At 43.7% G+C, this 27,759-nt stretch overlaps 1 protein-coding gene across 6 annotated transcripts in view; it reads left to right on the plus strand.

The window, feature by feature from the left end:
- Positions 1-27,759, plus strand: part of TMTC1 (transmembrane O-mannosyltransferase targeting cadherins 1) — a 164,822-nt gene that overhangs the window by 66,439 nt on the left and 70,624 nt on the right. For all 6 annotated transcript variants that reach the window (XM_053404675.1, XM_053404673.1, XM_053404676.1 and 3 more), the window contains 3 exons: positions 14,242-14,323; positions 14,791-14,894; positions 25,340-25,529. In XM_053404675.1, coding sequence (XP_053260650.1) covers positions 14,242-14,323; positions 14,791-14,894; positions 25,340-25,529 — 376 coding nt within the window. The remainder of the gene's footprint in view (positions 1-14,241; positions 14,324-14,790; positions 14,895-25,339; positions 25,530-27,759) is intronic.

Raw genomic sequence — 27,759 nt, forward strand, 5'->3', positions numbered from 1 at the left:
AGAACTTCAAATGATGAAATGTTCTTTTGAATGAAGAGCTGTGTGTACAGTGGTTACTACATTGATGTCTTTAGACATCATCAACCACCAATTCTCTGAATTAGGATCTTTCCATTCCCATACAGAACAGGGATAACCCAATAGGTTGGAGCAAAGGACAATGCAGAAAACCTGAACTGCCGTTTGTTGTGTTTCAGCTTTAAAGAGTGGGTGTTTGCACTTGGACATAGAGCTTTAAAGTGTGGATATGTGTCTGGAAAGAGCAGGGCAAACGATAAGTGTAAGTAAAGGGACCCCTGACCATTAGGTCCAATCGTGGCCGACTCTGGGGTTGCGGCGCTCATCTTGCTTTATTGGCCGAGGGAGCCGGCGTACAGCTTCCGGGTCATGTGGCCAGCATGACTCTGGCGAACCAGAGCAGCGCACGGAAATGCCGTTTACTTTCCCACTGGAGCGGTACCTATTTATCTACTTGCACTTTGACGTGCTTTCGAACTGCTAGGTTGGCAGGAGCAGGGACCGAGCAACGGGAGCTCACTCTGTCACGGGGATTCGAACTGCCGACCTTCTGATCGGCAAGTCCTAGGCTCTGTGGATAAGTGCTATGTCTTTCTGGTTTCCAAGTTTGCCTGATTTTGGTGTGTCCCTTTTCTGTGCCTTCCATTGGAACTTTCCTGTTGTCTGACGTGTTCCAGTACAGCAGTTCTCTTGAAGGGACATGTAATGGACAGGCTGGTCAGAGCTTGGCCCAGTGCCACTCCAATTCTCTTTTGACAGCAATATTAAGAGGGAGATAAGGAGGAGTTCTGTAGAACTCAGTAATTTGTACCGGTTCAGGGGATTCTGCAGACCTCTCGAAGCAGCTCATCCACATCAAATATAGAAACAGAGGGATGCTAATGATGCTTCTGGTATATACACTGTTCTCAGTTGCGGTGTTTATATTGCAATGGATAACATTGATTTTTATCTGAGAAGTGTCTTGTAAGCAGGCAACAGATGGCTCAATATCCAGGCAGGTTGTGCTAGAGTTTAGAAGCACGTTTACCACCTGGAGTCGCTCAGGTGGACAGCTCTGTTTGGACAACAAGGGGATGGACAAGGGGGAAAAAGACTTTGTTCATTGATAGTTTGAAAATGGGCATTTCATTGTGCTTGTATATATTTGATTCAAGTTTTGTGCGCCTACAGTCTCCACTTGTGTTTCAATGCTTCCAGTTTCCCTGCAAATGAAGGTAGAAACATTGTAGGGGGGAAAAACACCTAGGAGAATTTTGGAAACCACTAGACCATTAAACAGAACTGATCTGCTACCTCTACAGAAATTCTGAGTGGCAACCGTGTAAGTCCAACCAGATCACAGTCTGCCAGTAACAAGAGTATTAGAGACCCCTCCATTTCCAGATTCCCTGAACCAAATGAAAGCCTGCTGGATCAGGCCAGAGGCTCATCTAGTCCAGATTCCTGCTCTTGGAGTCACCAGTCATGTACCCCGATGAGAAGCCTGCAAGCAGGACATAGATGCAACAACACTCTCCCCACTTATGATTCCTAGCAACTGGCATTCAGAAGCAGACTGTCTCTGACAGTGGAAGGTAGACCGTAACCATTGATAGCCTTACTCTCCACAAATATGCCTAATCCTCTTTTAAAGCCACCCATCTTGGAGGCCATCACTACTTTTGTGAGAGCAAAACCCACGTGTCCAAACCTAGCATGTATTTCAAATAGCCCTGAAAGACAGTGGAACAGCACCATGGTAGTTAGGAGGAGCAGGGAATCCTGAACCGCACAGTGTAAGAATGCCGTGCTCACCTATCACATTTAGGCAAACTATGTTTTTTTGTGACTGTATGAACCTGCTGATCGCCGAAGAATTGATGCTTTTGAATTATGGTGCTGGAGGAGACTCTTGAGAGTCCCATGGACTGCAAGAAGATCAAACCTCTCCATTCTTAAGGAAATCAGCCCTGAGTGCTCACTGGAAGGACAGATCGTGAAGCTGAGGCTCCAATACTTTGGCCACCTCATGAGAAGAGAAGACTCCCTGGAAAAGACCCTGATGTTGGGAAAGATGGAGGGCACAAGGAAAAGGGGACGACAGAGGATGAGATGGTTGGACAGTGTTCGCGAAGCTACCAGCATGAGTTTGACCAAACTGTGGGAGGCAGTGGAAGACAGGAGTGCCTGGCGTGCTTTCGTCCATGGGGTCACGAAGAGTCAGACATGACTAAACATCTAAACAACAACAACAATGAACCTGCTGGCTCCCAGGGAGGAGCTTGCATCTACATTGTCCAAACCCAGGGTCACGGTTAAGGTCTACAGACAGAGTTATAAGGATTTCCACCAATAATTAGCAAAGCCATTGTCCCAACACTAGACACAGACCTCCTGCCCTACTTCTAAAGAGTAGGGCAGGACCAGTCATTCATGTGATTCTTATCCCAAGTAAGAAAACCTTGGTTGCAAGTGTGTGCCCCTACAGGGCAGATCAGTTTGCACCAGTGCATATGGTGGTGTGTCCTTGGTGATGGTACCTGAGTCCAACCTTCTGACTCACTGCCTTCTTCTAATTTGGCTGGCCCTGCCAGTTCACTGGCCACCTCCTCAGCTACCATGAGAACTTCATTCTCAGGGGACGAAGTGGAGAGTTGCTCCAGCGGCTCCCCCTCCCCTTCTGTGATGTCCAGCAACAATGGGGTGAAACCCTTTCCTTGCTTGAGCACTCACTATCTCCAGCCTCTGGATCCTACTTTTCCTCTGACAGATCTTGTCATCTAGTCCCATCCTAGCTGGCACCACAGGTTCCATGACACAGCCTGAAGTCCCACAGTATATTCTGCCACCTCAGCTCTTGAACACCTAATAAATGGGCAGTTAACCTGGCTCTCCAGATGTTGGAGAACAACTTCAAAAGGGCTGTTTTCCACAAGCAATTTTCTTTATCAAGCCAATATCCACTCTTAACATCCAACCAGCATGGCCAATAACCATGGATGATTGAAGTTGTAGTCCAACATCTGGTTAGCCACCTATGACTCAATTCTTACTAATTCTGTGGAATGTATAAATTAGGTGTCACTGGTGTTAGAATATGGTGATAAAATCAATCCACCTTTAAGACATGAATCCTAAGAGCATAAAGGATGCCGAGGAGAATGAATAAATGGAAAAGGTGCAGTTGAGAAGGAACTATCTGGCTTGTCATGTCAGATGTCAAAACAACCATAAACTAGTCATCTTGGCAGTGCTGGTATGTCGGAGTTTGAGATGCTTTCTTTGGACTTTATATTTTATTGCAAAAATAGAAAACATAGGGGGGGAATAAAATCTCCTGCCCCCAAATGAATCATTTTTATCTCTTCCAAGATTGTGAATGGAATTGGACCTGTCTTTTTAAAAGGGAGGAAATCAGTCTGAAAACTGTTTATAAAAATAGCAGAGCTTTTCCAAATAAGAAAAAATGAGGGAAACTTGTTACCAGATCTATTTAGGGTGTGTTCATTGCTGTGGAATGAATACAGCCTCCTTTATTTCATCTGACTTGAGCAAGGGAGCTTGACAGATCAGAATGTCAGATTAGACCCTTTTCTGCTCAGGAAGGGCCTGTTTTCCTGATGGCTTTGGAACTGGCCTCCATTTAACTGATATAGAGTAGATATTGGCTTGATAAAGGAAATTGCTTGTGGAAAATATGCAGGGTCTTCTTTTGAACAATACTTAAGGAAATAGCTCATGCTTTGCACCAGCCCTTTTGGAGGACAAAGAGCCAAGTTCCTAGCTGATGACAATTCAGTCTAGAGGTAGTTATTGCCCTCTAACTACTAAGTAGTGCTGCCAGATCTGGCTTCTGTTTGCTCTGTACCTATTTTATTCATTCATTTGATTAAACCTAAGTCTCACTTAAGACAGCATCTTAAAAAGTAGAGACATCACCTTGCCAACAAAGGTCCGTATAGTAAAAGCTATGGTTTTCCCAGTAGTGATGTATGGAAGTGAAAGCTGGACCATAAAGAAGGCTGATCGCCAAAGAATTGATGCTTTTGAATTATGGTGCTGGAGGAGACTCTTGAGAGTCCCATGGACTGCAAGAAGATCAAATCTCTCCTGTCTTAAGGAAATCAGCCCTAAGTGCTCACTGGAACGACAGATCGTGAAGCTGAGGCTCCAATACTTTGGCCACCTCATGAGAAGAGAAGACTCCTTGGAAAAGACCCTGATGTTGGGAAAGATGGAGGGCACAAGGAGAAGGGGACGACAGAGGACGAGATGGTTGGATAGCATTCTCGAAGCTACCAGCATGAGTTTGACCAAACTGCGGGAGGCAGTGGAAGACAGGAGTGCCTGGCGTGCTCTGGTCCATGGGGTCATGAAGAGTCGGACACGACTAAACGTCTAAACAACAACAACAAAGTCTCACTTTGGTGTGTTGCTTCCTGAATCCGTGTCCTCTCTCATGCTGTGTTCAAGAGACCTAAGTCGAATTAAACTTACATGGTAATGGAGTTGGTACCCAGCTCTTGTTGTTCCAGACTTGAATTGTAGAGCAATATCTACATACGGAATAACTCTCCTGCTATGTCAGGAGGAAGCTGTTGGGAGCGCGGCTGTGGTAGGGCAAAGTGAGGCAGGGCAAGAGCTGAACCTAGGAGACCAAGCAGAGGAAAAGTGAGGCAGATCTGTGGCAAGGACTGTTAGCAGCAGGGCGCCCTTAATATAAGCAGAGAGTGTGCTGGTGTGGAGTATTCCTCCTGACACGCTGCTGCTTACCCTGAGAAGGTGGAGGGGTGAAGCTCAGAGCTACTTGGTTGCACTGGCAAGACCATAGCAGCCAATGCCATGCTTCCACAGAGCCTTGAAGTGTTCCCACCATCTGGGTAAAAAGTAAAAATGCTGGTGTCATGAGGACAGTTCCACCCCCTCACATGTGCCGTTACTGGCCTTTAATGTTCAGTCTCAGGAGTAAGTTTGGTCTGGAATGGCCTATTCTGAGCTATTGGCTTTTAAGGTGGCCTGGCTTTCTACTCTGTAGTTCACTTCCAGAGTTTAGTGGATGGCAGACAGGCTGAACACCTGCTGAGCAAACCTCAGGTTTCAGGTCTTGCTTCAAGCTGTAATTGTGACAGCAAGAGCAGAGAGGCAAGTTGCATGTACTCTCTGCCATTGTCAGGAACCTTGCCCTACGTACTGCAGTGGATCTTTGTCTGGGTGTGTCCACCTTCTGTGCATGCCCTTGATGCCCACTCTAGGCTTAGAGAGACCGTGCATAGGATTAGTTGCTAGTGGTGATGCACAGATGGTGCCATTCAAGAATAGGTGCGATTTAATTTAGAGCTTGCTTCATTTTAGAAACATTCCATAAGGATGCCACCAGCCAGGACATCTTCAGCGCTGCTTATCTTGTCAGTAAATATTTAATAATATTGGATAGCTCAGCCCACATAATTCCTGTCTTGCAAGTGAAGGCTATTTTCATTGGTGTTGAGTGTGTGGGGGAGGTATAAGGATGCTTAGGGGACCAGAAAGCTAGTTCTTAACAACTCCTTCCTATCTGCTCCTTAGCCATCCTTTTCAGTCTTTTTCTAGAAAAGCTGTTCTGTGAATTCAGAGTAGCACAAATGAATTGATCCCAAAACTTGTGTGGGAAAGCGGTATCGTATTTGTAAAGCTTTTCTTCTGCCCAGTAGCTATGTGTAAGCATTTATTAGCTGTTTTAGGATTAAAACTTGCAAACATAGGTCTGTAAGATTTTTTATGTAAGCACTTTTATCAGGTGTGGTGCAAGTGAAAATCGTTTGGACCACTCTCTGACAGCAAGAGCATGCAAGTTTCCAAGCTCGATGGAATTCTTCGTTCATGTGCTACTCAGAATTCACAGAACAGCTTTTCTAGGAAAGGCCTAACAACATACAGACCCAATGTTACTGCTACAACAACAACAACAGTATCAAAGGAGGAAATATCAGGTATGAATCCAGAGACAAGCAGCTAACCACTAAAACACTGTTTTAAGAAAACAGACCAGAAATAGAAAAACTACTATCTCATACCACAGCTTCAGTGGAATACTCCTCCTAGCCGATCATCTGCTGAAGACACAACATAGTGGAAAATGTTTAAATTGATTCTGCTGCTGGAGACAGAAGGAATTTTCACAATTGGAGGAGGCTAAGCAGTAAAAACTCTCCCTCCAAGGACAAGCCAGCCGAAGGGCTTCTCCGTGAAAGGTCAGGAAACATGCTTTAGTAGGAGCAAATGGAGTGAGGTTCCCTCCCCATTTTTTATTTTATGACAAATCCATTTCTTTTGCAAGTGCCCTCAGGGTGCCCATGGATGAAACAGAGAAGAAAAGCATAAGAGAAACGTGTGTATAATATGCCAATACTTGCACAGAAATGCGTCTGTACAGAACAGGAGAGGAGGGGGAAAAATATTTCCTCTCGTGCCAAGCATTCCATCGACTGTCTGCCAGCTGATCAAACAAGGCCAAGCAGGGTTATAAGCCCTCAGCCGTGCAATCACAGCTTCTCCTACTTGTACAAAACCAGGTGCAGTAATTGCCAACCCATGACTTCATTGATTTCAATCACCTCCCTTCCTTTCCAAGAGCCAGACACCTATTGCTCCAGAGAAGTGACAAAGCTTTATTTGTAAGCCCTTCTTGAGCTGGTAGTTGATCTCTTCTACTATATATATATATATCCCTCATGGGAAATATTTTCTTTTTGTATTACACATTTTAAAAAAGTTAGAAGGATTCACAATTCTTCTGTACTAACAGTTTAACATTTTAGTAGCCAAGCACGTGAATTATATCCAGGTAGCCAGAATTAGAAGGAACAAGCATGGTGTTTACCGGTACTTTAATGTGAATCTAAGAGCTCAGGAGCTTGCAGAAACTTGTAGGCAATTGAATTTACCCCAAGTACTAAAGGACTGCCTTTCTCAAATACCTGTCAAATAACCTTGTATGCATGAGCAGCACTGAGTTCACTTCCATATAGAAGCACCCTCCATGTGCACTGCAATAGCGAGAAGTCTCCTCATGTACTGCTTTGGGTGTTGTGTAGTGGCAAAGAACATAAGCCCGGACCTACTGGGTCAGGCTGAAGGGTCATCTGGTTTACAGCATTCTGTTTTCACAGTGGCCAACCAGATCCCTATGGGAAATTCACAAGCAGGCCTTGAGGGCAGCATACCAGAAGCTGAGGGAATTTCTGGATAGGAGTTGGTGTCTGAAGGCATCAGGAGGGATGTGAAGATCTCTGCAAGAGTGGTTTCTTACCAGTGGCTTTATGAAATGATACAGGAAGATCTCTATTTGTCTTTTTATCCTTGGTGTTCCGGGATCTTTCTACCTCCAAAGCAGAGGTGGCAAAGTTCAACTTATGGGTCAGTTGGGAGCTGTGATGCTTAAGTGGAAACTGTCCAAGGGAAAAACATGTCATAAATCCCAGCCTGGGTGCAGCTGCTCAGTTGCACGTTCCAGAGAGCCTGCTATGCAAACCACATCGTTGGCCCTGGACTGGAACAACCTGTACGCATTGTTTATAGTAACCAGAAGTAACCATACATGGCATTCTTGTTTTCTAAAATTATGGCCACTTGAGCATAACCCAGATGGTTTTCTACCCAAATACCTTAAGCTGTCATTTAGAAGAAGCTTGAATGCATCTGTAATTTTATGCATTCGAAAACTAAAGATTCAGAATAAAAAGAAGCAGAATATGAAGAGAGAGAAAACTTTTTGAAGGAGACGTATATTATTGGTGGGGAGCTTCAAGGGTGGAGCAGGTAGAAATGTGGCTGCATCAGCTGTGTGACCAAGTTCCTTATGGGGAACTCAGTTGTGTTGCTGATCCCTGCAAAAAGCAGGGTTGAAGTCACTGCACATCAGCTGATGCCCTATATGACATCAAAAATTGCCCTAAGCTCAAGAGCAGCTTACAAATAAAGCATTGCCTCTTTTCTGGAGCTTAGGAGTCTGGCTCTTGGGATGAAATGGATAATGATGGGCATCCATGAATTCTGAGGCTGTGTGCATGCTTCCATTTATTCTGCATCCCATGTACTCCCACCACTGGTTTGGGAAGTGGTGTACACGCAACGTTTGCCACAATCTGTATCTATCCTGTTGCTTTCTTATGAAATACTGTGTTTCATAACCCCCCCAAACCAGCGTCAGTCCAGGAAAAAGAGCAACCTGCTTGTGTTTTAAGTCAGAAATGTATAGGCAGCCATAGATACCAACGACTGCAGCTGATTTTGAACTAGTGGGAGAAGCTGTCAGTGGACGGCCAAGAGCTTGTAACCTTGTTTGGTCAGCTAGCAGACGGCTGATTGGATGCTTGGCATGAGGGAATTCTCCCCTTCCTCGTTTCTATACAAGTATTGGCACATTGTGGGTATGTTTCTGTTACACTTTTCATCTATGTTTTATCTAGGTGGACAACAGTAGGTCACTTTGAATAGAACATACATTGTGAAGCATGTCATAGAATGAAAGGGGATGGGGAAATAATCTCCTTCCATTTGTTCTTACTGCAGCGTATTTTCTGACCTTTCACGAAGTAGCCCTTTTGCTGTCTTGCCTTTTGTGTATGCGAACTGTTAGCAGTGGAGAATCCTCTGACTTTAATGCACAGTTTGTGGGGAGCTGAAGGAGGAGGAAGCCTTTAGCAAGTTACAGTTCCTGTAAAAGGTCATTGTTGGATAGTTTTGGCAGTGATGGGACAGAACCCAGAGCTTTTGAGCAGCTGATAAGACCAGTATGAGCTCCTACACATTTAAACAGCCCTGCCTCTCCTGCAGCTTGAGGTGGTTAAATTACCTTGTTCAGGCAACAGCCATAAAATCAAATAATCCTCAAATATCATGATAGCCCAATTTTTAACATTAAAATCTGGCTTAAACCATTGGGCTTTGTAGCCTCTTGAACCTCAGCAAAGAATAAATGCAGCCCAGGATTGGAGGAGGATGCCACAGGTACCAAGGCAATGATACCAGTTTTCAAAAATAAAATGATATATTAATTTCATTTGTTAAAGAGCTCTCAGTCATAACAACATATTTATAGATTCTCTGCAGGCATACAGTTGCTCTGTTTAACTAGGAGGCTGGTCTAGTAGGGAAGTGGTGGACTGATTGAAGATTCCTATTGCTCCTTTGAGTGCTGCAGAGGTCTTTACCCAATTTAGGTCTATTAATTTCAGTGGGTCTACTCTTAATAAAAGTTAGGTGAATACAAGCCTATGGCTCCAAAATTCTTACATGCTCTCTTTGCTCGGCCTTTTATATTGGTGTGTTGATTGTAGAGGTTCCTTTTGGATTGCAAGGACTTCAGTCGACTTGTTGAGTGCACACAGATTACAAGGTTTTTCATAATGTTTGGCCATGTCAGGGTGCCTCTAAGTAAATGGGTGCAACTGTCCTGAAAGGTGTCGTTCTGTCTAAGGAACATTGTTTTCCTTCACCTGATATTTTAAAGTCCTGTTTGTTTCAGATCACCATCAGCAATGGTAATATTCCCTGCAATAGCCGCCTGTATTTCAAATGTTCATTCATTCAAAATGACAATGTTACGTGAGTCCAAAGGTTTTGTGATTTGCAAAATAATATCTGATTTAACAAGGTGTGTGAAAAGAGTTTCACTGTCTCAGGAAGCTGAGTTCCATTCCAGAGCCTCTTTTCTATTGTGGGAAAAAAGACTCTGCTCCTTCTGGCTGATGACACAATCTCCCTAAGCGGTGGTGAGTTGAACAGAGCTCTCTTCCTAACTGGCAGGAGTTTCTATAGATGGAAGTGCTCTGTGAAGAAGGTAGGCCCCAGGCTGTCATCTTCTTCAGACAAATGACTGGCTGTGTGGAGCAGGCCTCAAGTAGCTCTTTGCTTAAATGAATTAGGCATCTGAGTTCTTCACCTTAACAAAGACAATCTGTCTGGCCTTAGAAGGGGTTTGTTTTGATCCACACAACTCCCATCTTGTACCAGCAACTTTTAACACTGCTGTAAACCCACATGGTTGTGAGTTTTATTGGGCCACCTGTCCTGCTGTCTTTGGTTATAAAAAAAGGTCTCAGTTCAGTGATGATGTCATTGGCTTTTTGTGATGAATTCTCCTTTTCAGGAAATCACAGCTGCCAGATCTCTGTCTTGGCCTCCCGTTGAACTATATGGGTGTGTGCATATGAATTTGCTTTTTTAAGCAGTTCTGTGTTGTTTATTGTTGTTCTGATTATGTTTTATTCCTAAAAGGCATTTTAGAAAAGGAAGCAGCCAAGTAATTACACAGTGACTTATGGAGAAGTTGGCTTGGAAGCAAGGTTTTGTTTTTAAAAAAGCACACGCACACACACAAAAAACCACACAAAAAACCTCTGTACAACAAATAGGTCCCCTCCCTCACCTCTGCCATTTGAGTAGAGCTGGTTTTCTTCACCATCTAGTTCTTTGTTTTGTTTTGTTTAAATGATCCTCCATGAAAGATGCATTTGTGACATGTTTAGCATGTAGTTATGGTGAGCAGCTGAATATTTTTGCAGCACTGATCTTGGCATTTGCACTGAGACGTTCTGGAATCAGAGGTGCTATGAGCCCTCCAGCCTGTCAGCTTCTACTACAGACTGAAGCATGAAGTACAGCAGACAGAAAATACTGCTCTGATGACTGCTGCCATGTTCTTAGTATTTATGGCGAGCCTGCTCCATAATGCCTGCCAGTGTTGTATGGCTTGTTTTTTTCTTCTTCTTTTGTGCATTTATTTCTGTTCTAAGGCCTGAGATAAAAGGTAAAAAGGTAAAGGACCCCTGGGCGGTTCACAGCACACTTAACGAACTGCATTCTTAGTAAACAACTCCTGTTGTGCAGCTTCTCCCATCATTGCTGTGTTGGGGAATACCTTCCAAGAAAGTGAGCTTTGTGAGTACAGTCTGTCTGCAATTAGGGTTTTAACTTTGGTAGAGAGCCTTCATGTGTACAGAAAGATATCTCCTTCAGAAATTATGCTTCAACATCAGGACAAAGATTGTGGGGTGGGTGGGGAGCAGCAGCATGACTTTGGGGCCACTTGTCAAATAGAGGATATCCCTTTATATTAGAGGCCTTCCTCTGTACATTAGGACACATGGCCACCTTACACAGATCTGGCAAAGAGATAGAAACTGCACCACTAAGAAAAAAACCTATGCCAACGCTAAGGCTGAGGTTCAAAGAACCAGAAAACTAAAGAACACCTGGTGGATAATAAAAGCTCAAGAGATCCAGCGCTTAGCCAACATCCATGATGCGCAGAATTTCTTTAAAGCCACAACGACCATCTGTGGGTCAATAAATCGTGGTATATGTCCTCTATACTCAACAGACGGTACCACACTTCTAAAAGATAAAGCTGTTGCATTGTGCTGAAAAGAACATTACCAACATCTCCTTAACTGCAACTCCCCCGTAGCTGCCAAGGTCCTCTCACAAATTCTGCAAAAACAAATTAGAGATGAGCTTGCAGTATCTCCAAATTTGGGAGAGTTGTGTACAGCTATTAACCAAATGAAAGACAACAAAGCCAATGGACCTGATGGGATTCAAAGTGGACAGAATTGAACTTACACAACAACTTAACAAGCTCATCGAAAAAATCTGGGAGAGAGAGGAGATCCCAGCAGAAATGTTGGAAAATGTCGATCACTTTTCCTAACTGGGTTGACATTGATGCCGAAATCCAGCATCGTGTGAGCTCTGTGGTGCTCTGTGACTCCGATAGAAATGCAGAATGTTTGAGGACCGGGACATTTGCAGGGAAACCAAAATGGTTGTTTACAAAGCTATTGTACTATCAACCTTACTGTACGCTTGTGAAAGATGGACCACTTATAAACACCATCTCCAACTCCTCAAAAGATTCCATCAACGGTGTCTCCACAAAATTTTACATATCACTTGGGAAGATAGGTGAACTAATGTTAGTGTACTGGAAGAAGCAAAGATCACCAGTGTCGAAGCAATGATTCTTCAACATCAACTTCGTTGGGACTAGTCGTGTTGATGGGATGCCTGATTATCGTCTTCCAAAGCAACTATTCTATTCTGAACTTAAAAATGGAAAGCGTAAGGCTAGTGGTAAACAAAAGAGGTTTAAAGACTCTCTCAAGGCAAATCTTAAAAAATGTAGTATAAACACTGACAATTGGGAAACATTGGCTTGTGAGTGCTCCAATTGGAGAACAGCCTTTCCCAAAGGTGCCATGGACTTTGAAGACACTCACACTCAGGACAAAAGGGAGAAAAGAGGAAAGCATGTTTGGCAAACCCCTACCATGATCAGTTCCCGCCCAGAAACCTATGTCCCCACTGTGGAAGGACATGCGGATCCAGAACTGGCCTCCACAGTCATCTACGGACACACTGCTAAGAAGAAGAAGAAGAGAAGAGTTTGGATTTGATACCCCACCTTTCACTCCCTTTAAGGAGTCTCAAAGTGGCTAACATTCTCCTTTCCCTTCCTCCCCCACAACAAATACTCTGTGAGGTGAGTGGGGCTGAGAGACTTCAAAGAAGTGTGACTGGCCCAAGGTCACCCAGCAGCTGCATGTGGAGGAGCGGAGACACGAACCCGGTTCCCCAGATTACAAGACTATCGCTCTTAACCACTACACCACACTGGCTCTCAGCTATGAGTAAGACCATGCTTACTCGGCTATGAGTGATCGCCAAAGAAGACGACGACACAATGGTATCCTGAATGTGATTATGAATTAAGAAACTCCAGTTAGGATGTGTGATTTTTATATGTAGCTACTGGGGTCATGAGTAGTTTGACAGTGTGGTTTTGAGTTGCTTGAATGCTTCATTGGGGCTGGCTACATAGTGCCAGCGTTCTGCTGCTGACTGAATTGAGACATTTCCGATGGTTTGCTGGCATTGTAAGTATTCTTTTTATTGCCAAATTCCGTTAAAGTCAAAGAGGGTTTATAGAAACCTCTTCTACTGCTTTCTTAGATAAGCAGGCAAACAGGAGGTGTTAAGGGCCTGCTCTCAGGTTAATTAAATCAACTGCTTGTTCCCTCCGGCGACTTCACATCAAGGCCAAGGTGAAATATGGAGAGTAATTGGGAGTTGCCTTTTAAAATGAGGAGTTGTTGCCTGTCTGGAATCAGTGGAGGTTTGGGAAAGATTAGTCCCTTTTTAGTCTAGCTTGGCATTTAGCTCGGATACCAAGATCAAATGCTGACATTTATTAATAAATAGACATAAAAATGTCTGAGACAATTTAGCTTTTCTCTGTGGAATGTGGCTCATTTTATTATTACTTCTTTTGACATGGCATTCATCAGACTGCTTTGATTAGACGGTGTGTTTTCTGGAGCACACCCAGATCCCCCCATGTTTTCTTTTCCTCTTTAAATTTTAAACCCATCTCATGTGGGCTTTATCTCTCTTACTTTGTTGGTGGGCAGAGCTTTTCCTTACATTTTAAGGGTTGTTAAGGTTACTTGCTGTTTGCTGTAAAGACATAGATCAAAAGACTGCTTTTGACATTTTTCTTTTAAACTGGGAAATACTGTAATCTGTGCACTTTTTTATTTGTTTTTTTGGCTGAAACCTTTAAGCCAGAGTTTTCCTTGAACCAGACTAGATGGGTGAGTGTAATAGATGCTTAGTGCGATAGAGACGCCTTGTTCCTTTTTGCCTGAGAAACTGTACAACAGGGACCAAAGACCTTTACTTTTTGCAACCTAAAGGAACATGTTTTTATTTATGGATCAGTGGAATGCAGGCAGCGGAGAAATAATGGCTTGGATCCTAAGCTTTCCCTCCAAGCATGGAAGGAGTTTGCACTCCTTTCATGAGTACAGTTTTCCTCAGAACTTAGGATCCCAGGAACCCCATGTGATTTACACACCCAAAAACAATAGATCTTACCTAAATGTTGTGATTGTGCCTAAATATGTGGAATGTGCTGTGTATCAGCTGGAGACATGGGGCAGCAAAGTCACCTCCCTGCCCCCCCCGCCCTGGTCTATCTGCTTATTTTTTCTCTTCCATCCATGTCCCTTCTCCCTTTGCATATTGTGTTTATTAATTTGGAAACCTTGTTTTAAACTGTGAATGCCTTAAATGCATTGGTGGAAAGACAGTTTATAATTGTAATAACACCCCCCACCCCCACCCCACAACATTCCAGTTCTAAAAGATTGGTGTCTACTGATAATCACTTTCATAAATGTTTTCTTTTCTTTTTTACAGTTACCTGACCGTAAGCAACAAACAGAAGTTCTTATACATCACAAGTCCTTTTTTTAAAAGGGCTGCCTTGGTACTTACCTATGTAAGTATTACTTTGAACTATATTCTTACTTAACTTTAATTTCTTCAGATGAATCCCATTGTAGCTCCTCAGTCTCGAGAGCAGGCCTAATACAGAAGTATCTTACTCTGTTAGTCCACAGGAACAAACATAATAATTTGTATGCTGGCAGCGGCAGATTTAAGTTGGTGGGGACAGTTCTCCTGCACAGGGCACCAGGCTGAGGGGTGCAAAACAACCACTGCTGGGTACCTACTGAGAAGATCCGTAAAAAAGCAACTGCATCAAAAGGAATTACTGCGAAAATTAGAAGAAAAAGGGGGGCACCAAATTTTGTTCTTCCTCAAAGCACCATATTAACAAAGTCCACCCCTATGCTGAGTTAGAACTGTTAGAACTGAAAATGTTTGTGAGTCTCATGAATTGTGGTCCTAATGAATTGTATGCCTTTTTGTAGTAATAACCGAAATATCTCCTCTTTTCTGAAGGTGATCCTACTTTTGTATTTTCGCTTCTGGATAATGGGAGGTTCTATGCCAGCGTTTTCAGAACAGGACAATCCAGCTTCATTCTCACCTTATCTTCTAACAAGGTATGGTAACAGGAGCCACATATGTTTGGGTTGATGCTATCTTTCCATTTAATGTGAACTAATCGAGGCCTTAATCTTTGTTGTTGTTTCCTGAAAATTACAGTTATAAAAATAACTGTATAATGCTTGGGAATCACATAATATTTGTGGGATTAGATTAACTCAAATGCATGTGGTGGTTGTTGACAGTCACGTGTGAATGTGCACTTTTCCAGATTTTACGATGGAGTTGCCCAACCAAGGAATGTGTGCAACAATATGTATTCTAGTGCAGAGTACATGCAAAAATGCATATTTTAGTGAAAGTAACATATACAACTGCATTCTGTTATGGCACATTTGCTTGCAAAAATGCTTCTACAAGCAAATTGTACATACAGTGGTACCTCTGGATACCCACACCTCCGGTTGCGTATCCTTCAGGATGCGAACATGGCAAACCTGGAAGCGGACCCTCTGGTTGCAGAAACTTCGGGATCCGACTGGAGCTCCAGAACGGATCCCATCCACGACCGGAGGTACCACTGTATTAGGGAAAGCTAGCACAAAAATGAATACTACTTTTTATGCTGCATTAAAAAATTTCAGACATGTATGCATAAATGGGCAAACCAAATTTTAAGGCTGTAAAAGTGAGAAACTTAGAGAAACCAAAATAGACAGATTTGTCCAAACCTAGCATTAATGTGAATATTGGCTGTGCTCAAATTTTTGAAATTCACCCTGATATAGATAAATGATTCTAAAGAGGTATTTGGGTTCCGGACACCTAAATATTTCATTTATATTTTTATAGAGAAGGTCAGAAATTTGGAACACAGGAAGCACTTATGTCAAATGACACATAGAACATAGAAATTATGTCTGTGGAAGAAAGTAAGAAAAAATTGGGGTTTCATTTCTTGACTACATTCCTTGCCATGTTGTTTAGCTAGGTACTGCCAGTTGCTCATGAACCATTACTAGGAGTAAGAGCTCTCCCAGGATAATCACCACAGCATTAAAAGCTTGCATAAATGCTTTGACTGATTATTTCAAATGCCCTCAGGGTACTTCCCCAAGAGAGCAGCAGTACAAAGGAGACTCCTAGTCCCAATGAACTCTCATTTAAATTTGGGCAGTCTCTCTGAAAGGTTAGGGAAGCCAGTGAAGGACTAGTGAAAGCAAGCACCACATTTTCAGTTTGCATTCTGTGGAAGCTTTTCATGGGTTGTACTTAATTCCCGAATATCACTCTGTCTAATCCCTTGATTAGGGGAAACTGCATCACCACCATATAAGCCTTTAAGGCTCTTGGTTTTCTGGCTTGGCAAGCCTAATGCCTCAACATCCATGGTTTATCCCTAAGACTTCAGTGCAAGGGGAAGAAAAAGCCAGGAGGAGAAGCTGTAACATGGAAGGTACCTGAAGAGACAAACAGCTCATTGTCTCTCTGGCTATTATAGATTGAACTGTGAGACTCTGGAAAAGAAAATACAAATGTTCTCATGGGTCATGTAAGAGGGTGGAATGGAAAAGAACAGCATGGGGTAGGTTTTGTAGCCCATTAACTTTTCCTTTTAAAAACCTTGTGGGTTTCCTCAGATAACGAACAGAATTTTAACTCTTCCTAAATGCCGAGAGGAAATGTTATTAATGCCTTTCATTAGGCGTAACAATTTTTCACTTCAGTATTTACAGCTGAAGCTATTTTAGCTTGGGGCTCTTTCCATCTTTTTCACAGCTCTAAATCAAATGCGCTTGACAAGGCACTTCATAATAATGTTGTAAAACATATGTGGCTGCAATTATAACCAGGTGCTGTTATTTATGGGCTCCCTTTCTCTGCCGTATTTGGTTTGTTTACTCTGAGGCGCTCCTATCAGGGAGCCCATCCATGCGGCAAAACCTTCCCGGTTTCTATATAGCTCGGCATACTTGTCTCTTTGTCAGCCGAATCATTTTTGAAAAGATAACAGCTTTTTTTTGAGTGTGTGTGTGTCTGTCTCCACTCCCCATATAAAACTGGTGGACATCATACTTCTACCAGGTTGTTCTGTGTATGGGAGGGTCTGCAGAAGGTGGTTGTATAGCATTGTAGTACAGTAGTACCTCGGGTTACAGATGCTTCAGGTTACAGACTCCGCTAACCCAGAAATAGTACCTCGGGTTAAGAACTTTACTTCAGGAGGAGAACAGAAATTGTGCACCGGTGGCGCGGCGGCAGCGGGAGGCCCCATTAGTTAAAGTGGTGCTTCAGGTTAAGAACAGTTTCAGGTTAAGAACAGACCTCTGGAACGAATTACCGTATTTTTTGCACCATAACACTCACTTTTTTCCTCCTAAAAAGTAAGGGAAAATGTCTGTGCGTGTTATGGAGGAAATGCCTACGGGTGGCATCCCTACGGATTTTCCTCCTCTAAAAACTACGTGCGTGTTATGGTCAGGTGCGTGTTATAGAGCGAAAAATACGGTAAGTACTTAACCCGAGGTACCACTGTAGTGGGATCCTGTCCCACACCAGTGAGACAGCCTGACCCAGAAACTTTTAATAGAGGTCAAGCAGAACAATATGATCTGTTTTCTTGTCTTCCTGTTAATAGGCTTCATTGCTGGTCCAGTTGGTTTCTCTGTAGCCCCTCCTTCAGCCACAGGTGATAGTTGTTGGTGGCACAGACTGAATTCCCACCCAACTTCCCTCAGGCTCAGGACCTGCTATAGGGCCAAGTTCTGTTGGTAGGTTGCAACCCAAGAGAGGGTTGTGTATGTATGTGTGGGTTTGTTTGTTTTAAGATTGGTTCCATCAGCAATGCCACAACAACAATGCAGAAGAGAGACGGTGGCAACCAGAGGGGAAAGAAAAAGGACAGAGAGGGACAGGCAGATGCACACACATATATATATAATATACAGTACAGTGGTACCTCGGGTTAAGTACTTAATTCGTTCTGGAGGTCCGTTCTTAACCTGAAACTGTTCTTAACCTGAAGCACCACTTTAGCTAATGGGGCCTCCTGCTGCTGCTGCGCCGCTGCTGCACGATTTCTGTTCTCATCCTGAAGCAAAGTTCTTAACCCAAGGTAATATTTCTGGGTTAGCGGAGTCTGTACCCCGAAGCGTATGTAACCTGAAGCATATGTAACCTGAGGTACCACTGTATTAGATTACCAGTTGGGTCCCATGTAGAGGGAAGAAGTGAATGCTGAGTTTGGATAGGATAAAGGACACTGGTCTGTCCAGCGTATTCCAGGTATAGAATTGCTACAGCCATGATACTTGGTCCCAGGCAATTTTAGCCTCTGGTGGTATTAAAAGAGTTTCAGCTCTTTTAAATAGTCATATGTATTGTGTCAGAATGGAGTGAGTCAATCGTCCTGCATCCGAGGGCCTCCCTGCTCATTATGTTGCAGGAGTGGGCAACCTCACAGGCCGAGCTTGGCCCACCAAGGGAAGCTACTGTTATATGGGGGAGGTAAAGGTAAAGGGACCCCTGACCATTAGGTCCAGTCGTGAACGAATCTGGGGTTGCGGCGCTCATCTCGCTTTACTGGCTGAGGGAGCCGGCGTACAGCTTCCGGGTCATGTGGCCAGCATGACTAAGCCGCTTCTGAAGAACTAGAGCAGCGCACGGAAACACCGTTTACCTTCCCGCCAGAGCGGTACCTATTTATCTACTTGCACTTTGACGTGCTTTCGAACTGCTAGGTTGGCAGGAGCAGGGACCGAGCAACGGGAGCTCACCCTGTCGCAGGGATTTGAACCGCCGACCTTCTGATTGGCAAGTCCTAGGCTCTGTGGTTTAACCCACAGCGCCACCCGCATCCCTGTTATATGGGGTAGTAGCCCCTCTGCCAACCTTAAGACCCTTGAAACAGTACAATCAAAATTCTTAAGATCATTATTTGCTACCCCAAAGTGTACACCTAATGCAGTCTTAAGGCAAGAGGCAGGACTGCCCAGAGTGGAATTAAAAGTCTGGGAGCAAGCAATATCCCTCTGGCTGAAAATCCATTACAATCCTAAGGGACTGTTACCTTGCTTCCTGGCCGCAGTTCCCTATCCTCCTTGGCTTATGCAAATAACTGATAAGATCAAACAAATTGGCCTAAACCCTGAAAACCTTTTTATTGGAACTCTGAATAAGGCAAAAGCAATTATCACTCAGAGACTTTATGATGTCGAATTACAACAAGAAGACGCCCTACTCCCGGAGACGTATAGATGTTTAAAAGCTTGGCCTAATTTTGCAACTGCCCCTTACTTAACTAACATCACTAACGAAGCTTATAGATGGGCTTTCTCTAGAGCCCGCTTTGAGACAATGCCCTCAGCAGTGCTGTACAGCAAATTCACGCAGGTACCAATGCATGCGCGCCTCTGCCCCTGTATGTCTAATAAGGTAGAATCTGTCACACACATCCTTCTATTTTGCGAATTTTATAGTGAAGAGAGAGTTCAACTTATTTTGCCGCTTTTATCAAAATTCATACCCCTACAACATTATTTGGAATCCTCCCCCGAAATTCTACGAAAATACCTTCTGGAAGATTCCTCAAGCTCAATATCATATGAGGTGGCCAAATTTTGCACTTTAGTAATCAGGAAGCGTAAATCTCTTCTGTTGAATGGCACACTGCGAAGTTCCCTTGTGTAATCCTTTTTTTTTTCCTCTTCTGATGTTGTTGTTGATTTCTTTTTGTTTGATCTTGTGGTGTTTAGTGTCACTGGCTTTTGCCGTAATGAAACTTGGTTGGTTGGTTGGTATATGGGGTAGTATATTTTAAAAATACCTATACATCTGCTGCAGCCAATTAAGAGTTCATGGTCTTGGGACTACTCACGTTGTTTGCTTCTTGACTAAGAGTAAAATCCTAGTAGGGACGTGAGTGGTGCTGTGGTTTAAACCACTGAACCTCTTGGGCTTGCCAAGCGGAAGGTCAGCAGTTTGAGTCCACACGATGGGGTGAGCTCCTGTTGCTCTGCCCCAGCTTCTGCCAGCCTAGCAGAAAGCATACCAGAGCGAGTAGATAAATAATTCCTGCTGTGGTGGGAAGGTAAACGGCATTTCCATGCACTCTGCCACTCGTCACGGTTCTCTGTGTGCCAGTAGTATAATCATGCTGGTCATGTGACCCGGAATGCTGTCTATGAACAAACACCAGCTCCCTTGGCCTGAAAAGCGAGTTGAGAGCCTCACCCCATAGTCGCCTTTGAGTGGATTTACCCATCCATGGGTCCTTTACCATACTTTACAATCCTATGCAAAATCCTATGCAGGTCCCATTGACTTCAAGGGTGCAATTCTAAACAGATTAAACTATTGAGAGCCTCATTAAATACAGTGAAAATTAGTTTGGGGGGAAATTGCATAGGACTAGGCGGTAATATGAGTGTGATTCAGTTTCTCAACTGTGCCATGTGATAAATGGACTCTAAAGTAGGATCCTCTGCTTTCTTGCCAGGCTGTAAAGAGTTAACTTTGCTTCAACTTTCATGCTTTTCGTTGTTTGAATCTAGGGCTAGAAGTGCAGATGCCTTGGCACCAGAAATAAAAACAAGCAGTTTCTCCACATATTAGCAATAAAAAAATATTTCTTTTACATGAAGTCTGCAAAATAATTTTTTTAAAATGCAAACGCTCTTTGGCCATCTGACTTAATCTGCACTGTTCGTCTCAGTTATTCAAAGAGCAAGTGTTAATTGGAAGAAATGCAATGCATACTGGAAATTAGTAGACAAATTAACTCAAATGATTAGGGAACATTCTCCAGAGCTGCATAAACTATAGATTGGGGTAAAATAATAAACAACCTAGATTGCAGTTAGGAAAGCAAGCAAGTCCCCGGTGTTTATGTTCAAGCTGTCACTTTCCTCAGAGCTGTGTTTTGGAAGGCTGGTTGTTTTATGTTCTTGAGAGAGATCTGGTTGCACAAGCAGTATTTATAATTAGTTTTAAAGCATTAGATTAAATGCATTCAAGCATCCAGTATGCCACAGTAACAGTTGCTGCCGAGGTTCTTTTTTATAAAATCATGCAAACTTTGGGAATAAACTCAGGCCTTGCTTTAACATGGAGAATGGCAGAAGCCTGTAACTGGGAAGTTCATCTTTCAAGTTCTCCTTTTAGTTTTAGGGTTCTTTTCTTTTTAATGCTAATTCTTGCAACTCTGGATTAAGCACCCCATTGAACCCAAGGGAACTTACTTTTGAGCAAATTGCATTATAAGTAATTATATACTGTCATGAAAATCTGTATATACATGAGGCGAAACTGCTTCACTTTCCTTTTTAAAATCTGATGAGATTAACAGGGGGCTCATTAGTTTCATTTGATTTATAGCCTTCCCTATGCCAAGAGCTCAAAAGGGGTAACATTATGCTATTGTAATTAATTAGAGTTTAATTATCATCATCTTACTCTTTCTTTGGTCACCCAAAGGTAACTTGAATAAAAACATCACTATGAGAAGCACAATCTCAGGGTTTGGCAAGTCTGGTAAGAGGGAGCAAATTCCACGGTTGAGAGGCAGCCAGCAAGAATGCCTTTGTGCTCTTATTTCTTGACTTCCCATGTAGATAGTAAATTTAGGAGAGTGTTCTTAGTGAAACTTAAAAGGTCAGGCTGGAAGAGAAGGAATGCTGTTTTCTAACTACCCAATAACAGAGGCTGCTGGAATATTTTTTGGCATTGCTGTGCTGGCCGAAAAGAGGCAAGGAAGTAGCTAATCTGGGTTAATTTTGTGGTGCCTGGAAATCTTAGTTGCAGCATTGCCTTAGTAAAACTCACCAGGGAAGAAGCCGAGGACAAAACTAGAATTAGTTGGCTCTGCATGTCAGTGGATCTAACTCCCCAAATCCTTAGCCTCCTTGTTTTCTGCCCTACCAGTCCAAATGGGCACCAGGCACCATGACCACTGGTCTGAGGCTTAATCCCTGTCATCTCCAGCTAAAAGAGTAAGGTAGCAGATGATGGGAAAGTTCTCTGCCTGAGAACCCTGAGGGCTGCTGCCAGTGAGAGGAGACCAGTGGCCCTCCTGATGTTGGACTTCAGCTTCCAGCAGTCTTGGTCAGCATGGCCAATGGAAAGGGATTGTGGGAGTTGTAGTCCACCAATATCTGGAATCCCAGTGGTTCTGCACCCCTGGAGGACATTGTACTGGGCTAGATGGACAAATAATCTGACCAGTTGTAAGGCAGCTTCCTGTGTTCCAGTGCATGACCTTTGATAAATCACTAGCTTAACCTCCTACAGAAGGTTTTGGGGAGGATAAATGGCAATGTACTACTTCATAGAAATAACAAGTGTATCTTACTGCTTTTGTGAAAGCTGATTAATAGCATTAGCTATTTTAGTGTTTGCAGGTCCTTTATACTTTTTGCAAAGCATTTTGAGAGCTGCTGATGAAAGGTACTATATGACGTTGTTGATTACTTAAAAATAAATGCTGCCGTTTATTCTTTGGCCGCACACTTACTGCCCGCTGTCACAGCCACTCTTAGCTTTGTGGTATACACAAACGGCAAGCTATTATTCAAGGCTATTAAAACGGGAAGGCGATCCAAATTGTTACGCTTTAAAAACTGTCACAGATGGAATCCTTGCATTTTCAAAAGAGGCTTGCGGCGAATCAATAAGTGCTCTCTTTAGTCCCACCGCCATGTTTGGCGAATGCTTCCTAAACCGTGCAAATTTAATGAGAGCTTTCAGCATTTGACAACGAGCAAAACAGCCAAGAAATTTTCTGTTGTGATAAGCTGAGATGTGAACCAGCCAACTATGCACAGCATGTGACGAGTGTTTTAGGATTTGGAAAACAATATGTGGCTGTGCTGGCAGAATGTTTGGAAGGATCATAAGTGGTGCCAAGACAGAACAGAGCAATTTTCAAGCCACTTGGTTGGTGTTTCTGTCGTTTGTTGTTACGTATCATTTCTGCTGAAAGTGCTGTACAAATAGGTCTTATCATTCGTCTTTGTAAATGTTCTCACATGGTATGGGGAGGGGACTTCTGTTTCCTTTGCCTGCTCATAATAGTTCACAAGAACAGTTGCAGGGTCAGCAGCTAAGCTGTCCGCATCCTTGTGGGCTGCTTACATGTTGCCTGGGTTATGTTGGAAGCTCTGCTCCTCAAGGGAGTCTCTCATTATGTTGTTTTCCACATCAGCCGGGTGTGATGCTGAGATTAACAGTCTGATATTGACTTCTCAGGAGTCTTGGCTTCTAAATGCTACCAGATTGCAGAAAAGCAGTTTTCATCAGAGCACTGCCTCAGAAACAAAAAGGTGTTTTTCCATTATATGACCAACCTTTCTTATACCTCACAAGGTTATCAGACACTAAATTACTTATATACCGTATTTTTTGCTCTATAAGACTCCCTTTTCCCCTCCTAAAAAGTAAGGGGAAACGTGTGTGCGTCTTATGGAGCGAATGCAGGCTGCGCAGCTATCCCAGAAGCCAGAACAGCAAGAGGGATTTATGCTTTCTCTGCGCAGCGATCCCTCTTGCTGTTCTGGCTTCTGGGATTCAGAATATTTTTTTTCTTGTTTTCCTCCTCCAAAAACTAGGTGCGTCTTGTGGTCTGGTGCGTCTTATAGAGCGGAAAATACGGTATATATATTTATATCCTGCTGTTCCTTCAAGGAGCTCAAAGTGGTGTACAAAATTGTGCAGATGCCCGTGTGCATGTGCGCACACTCACACACATTTTAGCTGCACAACAAACCTAGGAGATCCGCTAGGCTGGGAAATGGTCACTGGCTCCATGGCTGAGCAGGGATTTCAACTCCTAGCCCAATATTGTAACCCAGCTTTGCCAACCTGATACCTTTCAGATGTTGACTGCAGCTCATGGGTGTTGTAGTCCAAAACATCTGGAAGGCACTGGGATGGCAAAAGCTGCTGTAACTGCTGCACTATGTCGGCTTTTATTGCACAAGTGAATTTTCAGACTGTGGGTCTTCTGGGAGCTTTGCTGGGACACGGCAGCCTTGTGCAACACCGTAAGTCTTCTTAGGTCCAATTAACTTTACTGGCTCCTTGCCTTGCTGCACTATGCTTTTCCTCTGGCCTTTCTTGTCCTTCTTTCTGTTGATGGGCTGTGTTAAGAAAAAAGCAGCATGGATTCTGCTCCTGCTCTGCATCTGCCTATTCCTACTTAGGTACAGGATCCTGCAAGCCTTTTCTACAGCCCTGCCAACTCCCACTACTTTCTTGTCTGTCCACACTTGTCTTACCTGACTGTACTACCTTTTGGGAGCCGAGCTTACATATCTGAGCTTGTATCGTGAATCTGCGGTTTTGCCTTGATCAGTTGGCTTGGCCCAACCGGCTCATTAGAATAGCCCATCTTATCTCACTGAGTTTATAGAGGGCCTGCTGCTGCCACTGCTGCATGGGATCTTCTTCTTCTTCTTCTTCTTCTTCTTCTTCTTCTTCTTCTTCTTCTTCTTCTTCTTCTTCCACCCTGCCCATCTGCCTGGGTTTCTCCAGTGCATGCCATTAGGAATGTACCGTATTTTGCGCCCCATAGGACGCACTGGCCCATAGGATGCACCTAGTGTTTTTTTTGGGGGGGGGAATAAAGAAAAAAAATTATTCCCCCCCCCAGGTGCGGGGCTGGAAGAACCAGGTCGGGGAACCAGCTCCGCCTCCCCGCTGTCCCCCGAGCTTGTGGGGCTGGTGATGGGGAGAAGTGCGCTGAGCCCGGGACTGGAGGCAGCTCTGCGCAGCCATCGGGAGCAGGGCGGGACTTCGCGCCCCGCTCCCGATGGCTGCACAGAGCTGCGCTGAGCCCGGGACTGCAGGCAGCTCTGCGCAACCCTCGGAGCCGGTCTCCCAAGGGTTGCGCAGAGCTTCCTGAAGCCTGGAGAGTGAGAGGGATCGGTGCGCACCGACCCCTCTCGCTCTCCAGGCTTCAGCGAAAGCCTGCATTCGCCCCATAGGACGCACACACATTTCCTCTTCATTTTTGGAGGGGAAAATGTGCGTCCTATAGGGCGAAAAATACGGTACATAAGAAGCAAAGGCATCTGTAATGGTATCTTCAAAAATCACATTTGGATAACACCTTTATTAGGACCAACCAGGATGCCAAATAATAGCAGGGAAACTTTTCAGTTCTCCTGAACTCTTTCTTAGGCCTAGACGCTTCACAAAGCAGGGTTGTGTAACAGTCGACATGATGAAGTGTTCTGGAGAACTCAAAAAGCTTTACTCACTATTTTGATTAGTCCTAGTAAAGATATTGCCCATCTCTGCTCATCTAATGTGATATGGTACTGCCGAACGGATATGAGTGTGGAAATTAATGCAGAGTTGTGAATGTTCTTTCACTGTTCTTTCGTCTCACAAATTAAACTTGGCTCTGATTTGCACCAGTGTCCTCACCACCTACTGGTGACAATCCTGCCTTCCCCCCTACGAGCAGCATGCTAGTAACTGAACTTCACATTTCATTTTGTAGGCTTCTTACTTATTCCTACCTCCTGGCCTTCAATGCCTGGCTTCTACTGGCTCCCATTACTCTGTGCTATGACTGGCAGGTTGGGAGTATCCCTTTGGTTGAATCGATCTGGGACATGAGGAATTTTGCCACACTTCTGATGGCAGCGGTGATGCTGCTGCTGGGTCTGCACTGCATAGTAGCATTCAAGGTAAATAAATGTTTCTCTACTTATTTGTTTGTGTACTGATTATGTAGAAACAATTCTGTCCTGAAAGAACGGAGGAGGCAGTGTTCCTGAATATGCTAAAGATAAGAATTCTGTTTCTGTTTCTACATACCCATCTGGGCCTGGTCAGATGTTATTTACCAAGGAATAATCTCAGTTTTGGTTGTTCCACCACCCTCAGAAACTTGGTGTTGGGTGTATCACCTGGGAGAGAGGATTCACGGCAGCACCTCCTAAGTTGTGGAACTCCTTCCCCACAGTGGTGCGTCTGGCAAATGCTGAAGATGTATCTCTTTACCGTGGCTTTTGACATGAGAGATGTATATTTTTAGGAGCCACGTTATTTCTGTTATTTTATGTTGTTTTGAACTGTTTTTAATATTGTTCTTTAATTGCTATAACCTGCCCTGGAACCTTAGGTTGAAGGGAACATGAAATAATAAGTGATACGGGCTACTTTAAAGGCTGTACCATATTGGTTTGAATGTAACAACTCTCTGATGCTGTAGTTGAAATCCTGTTCTACCTGTGCGTGAATCAAGGTTTAGTGGGAGGGAGAGGAGGAATCAAGCACTCTTGTCTCCCTTTGTGCCCCCACAACCTTGGGGAAGGTCTTTAGACTATTGTGAACCATTGAGTTGGTAGCAGTTTTAAAAGAGAAATTTCTGGTGAGTAGAGGATCCGCGCACTGCTCTGGTTCACCAGAAGCGGCTTAGTCATGCTGGTCACATGACCCGGAAGCTGTCTGCGGACAAACGCTGGCTCCTTCGGCCTATAGAGCGAGATGAGCACACAACCACAGAGTCGTCCGCGACTGGACCTAATGGTCAGGGGTACCTGTACCTTTACCTAGAAGATCAAGAGGTCTGGGTGTTCTTCCTTGAACATACTGAGTGTGGGCTGTCTATCCCATTTATTTTAATGGAACAAGTGGATCAGCACAAACAAAGCAATGAAGTTTTGGCTTCATACAGATGAGGCAGGTTTTGTGAGCAGGAGAGCTAGTATGCATACTGGAGCTGCACCTGTAAGAAAACATTTGTTTGAGGCGAGTGAATGTGATCCCAAGTTCCACGCATACAACCCGGGCTCATTCGCAGTTACCTTTTGCCCCATGTTTTCTAGGAACAAGCCTGTGATTTAAAGTGCTGTGTCTGAGCACATTTTTGAGAGTCCGGCCCTTTCCCCATGACAACCCGCTCCGATTCATGCACACCCCTTCCACTCCTTACCCCACCACAATTTACCTGTGTAATGTGTGAACTGGCAAAATATCAGGTGGCTCTTGTACCTGGGATCTCTTTGTAGCAGAATGGAAAGAGGGGAGATAGAGAGGGATTTGGGAATGGGGAGCAGGGCAGGGAGAAGAGGTGAGGGTGAGTATTGTGACATGAATGAACTTAAGGTTTGCTTCTCTTGTATACCGGGAAACCTTGGATTCATTGTGTCTCCATCTGCTCCTGATTACTTCCACCTCTTTTCTTGCTCCTCTTGCCTCTTCTATCTTAATCAGATTTCCTATGGCTTTGGTCATGGGTCACTTTGAACTTGTTCATCATGACTCAAATCAGTACATGAAGCAAAAAGTCATCAAGTGTTCTGCTTTTAATATATATAATTTAGGGGGGGAATATTGGTACAGAGCTGACGATTTAGGGTTGGTTATCCACTTTTCCACAAACAAGCTGAGAGTCGTGTGTTGGTAATGAACCTGGGGAGAAAGATGAGCTGTGTGAGAATTTAATCGTGAATGCTTTGTAACACTCTAGAGACGCAGAATAGGTGAAGTAATACCAGCTAGCAGTCAGAAATATTGCACGCTGCTGCTCTGAGAACAAAGGACCTACTTGTTCTCTGGACTGCTTTTTGCCATTAAAACAAAATACCCAGACAGCACTTGTCAACCTGGAAAAGGTAAGAAAATGGATTTTATTTCTTTCTCTACGCTAAATGATGATTACGACACTTTTGAACCACTGATAGATCAAAAACAAAGCAAAAGCCCCAAATGAAACATTGCTTCATCTCTCTTAACCAATGTGTCTCATTCTGTCAACCTTGCAGAGATATAACCTCCTTTCCTCTGCTCCACAAAATCAAAGCAGCAGATCTGATGAAGCTTATATCCACTTTTCCAGCCAGTGTACAGAGGCCCATAGAATGAGAGACTTGGTTAAGAGAGATGATATAATGTTACGTTTGGAGCATGTGT

Source organism: Podarcis raffonei, chromosome 10 (assembly GCF_027172205.1).
Source record: "Podarcis raffonei isolate rPodRaf1 chromosome 10, rPodRaf1.pri, whole genome shotgun sequence".
Lineage (NCBI taxonomy): Eukaryota > Metazoa > Chordata > Lepidosauria > Squamata > Lacertidae > Podarcis > Podarcis raffonei.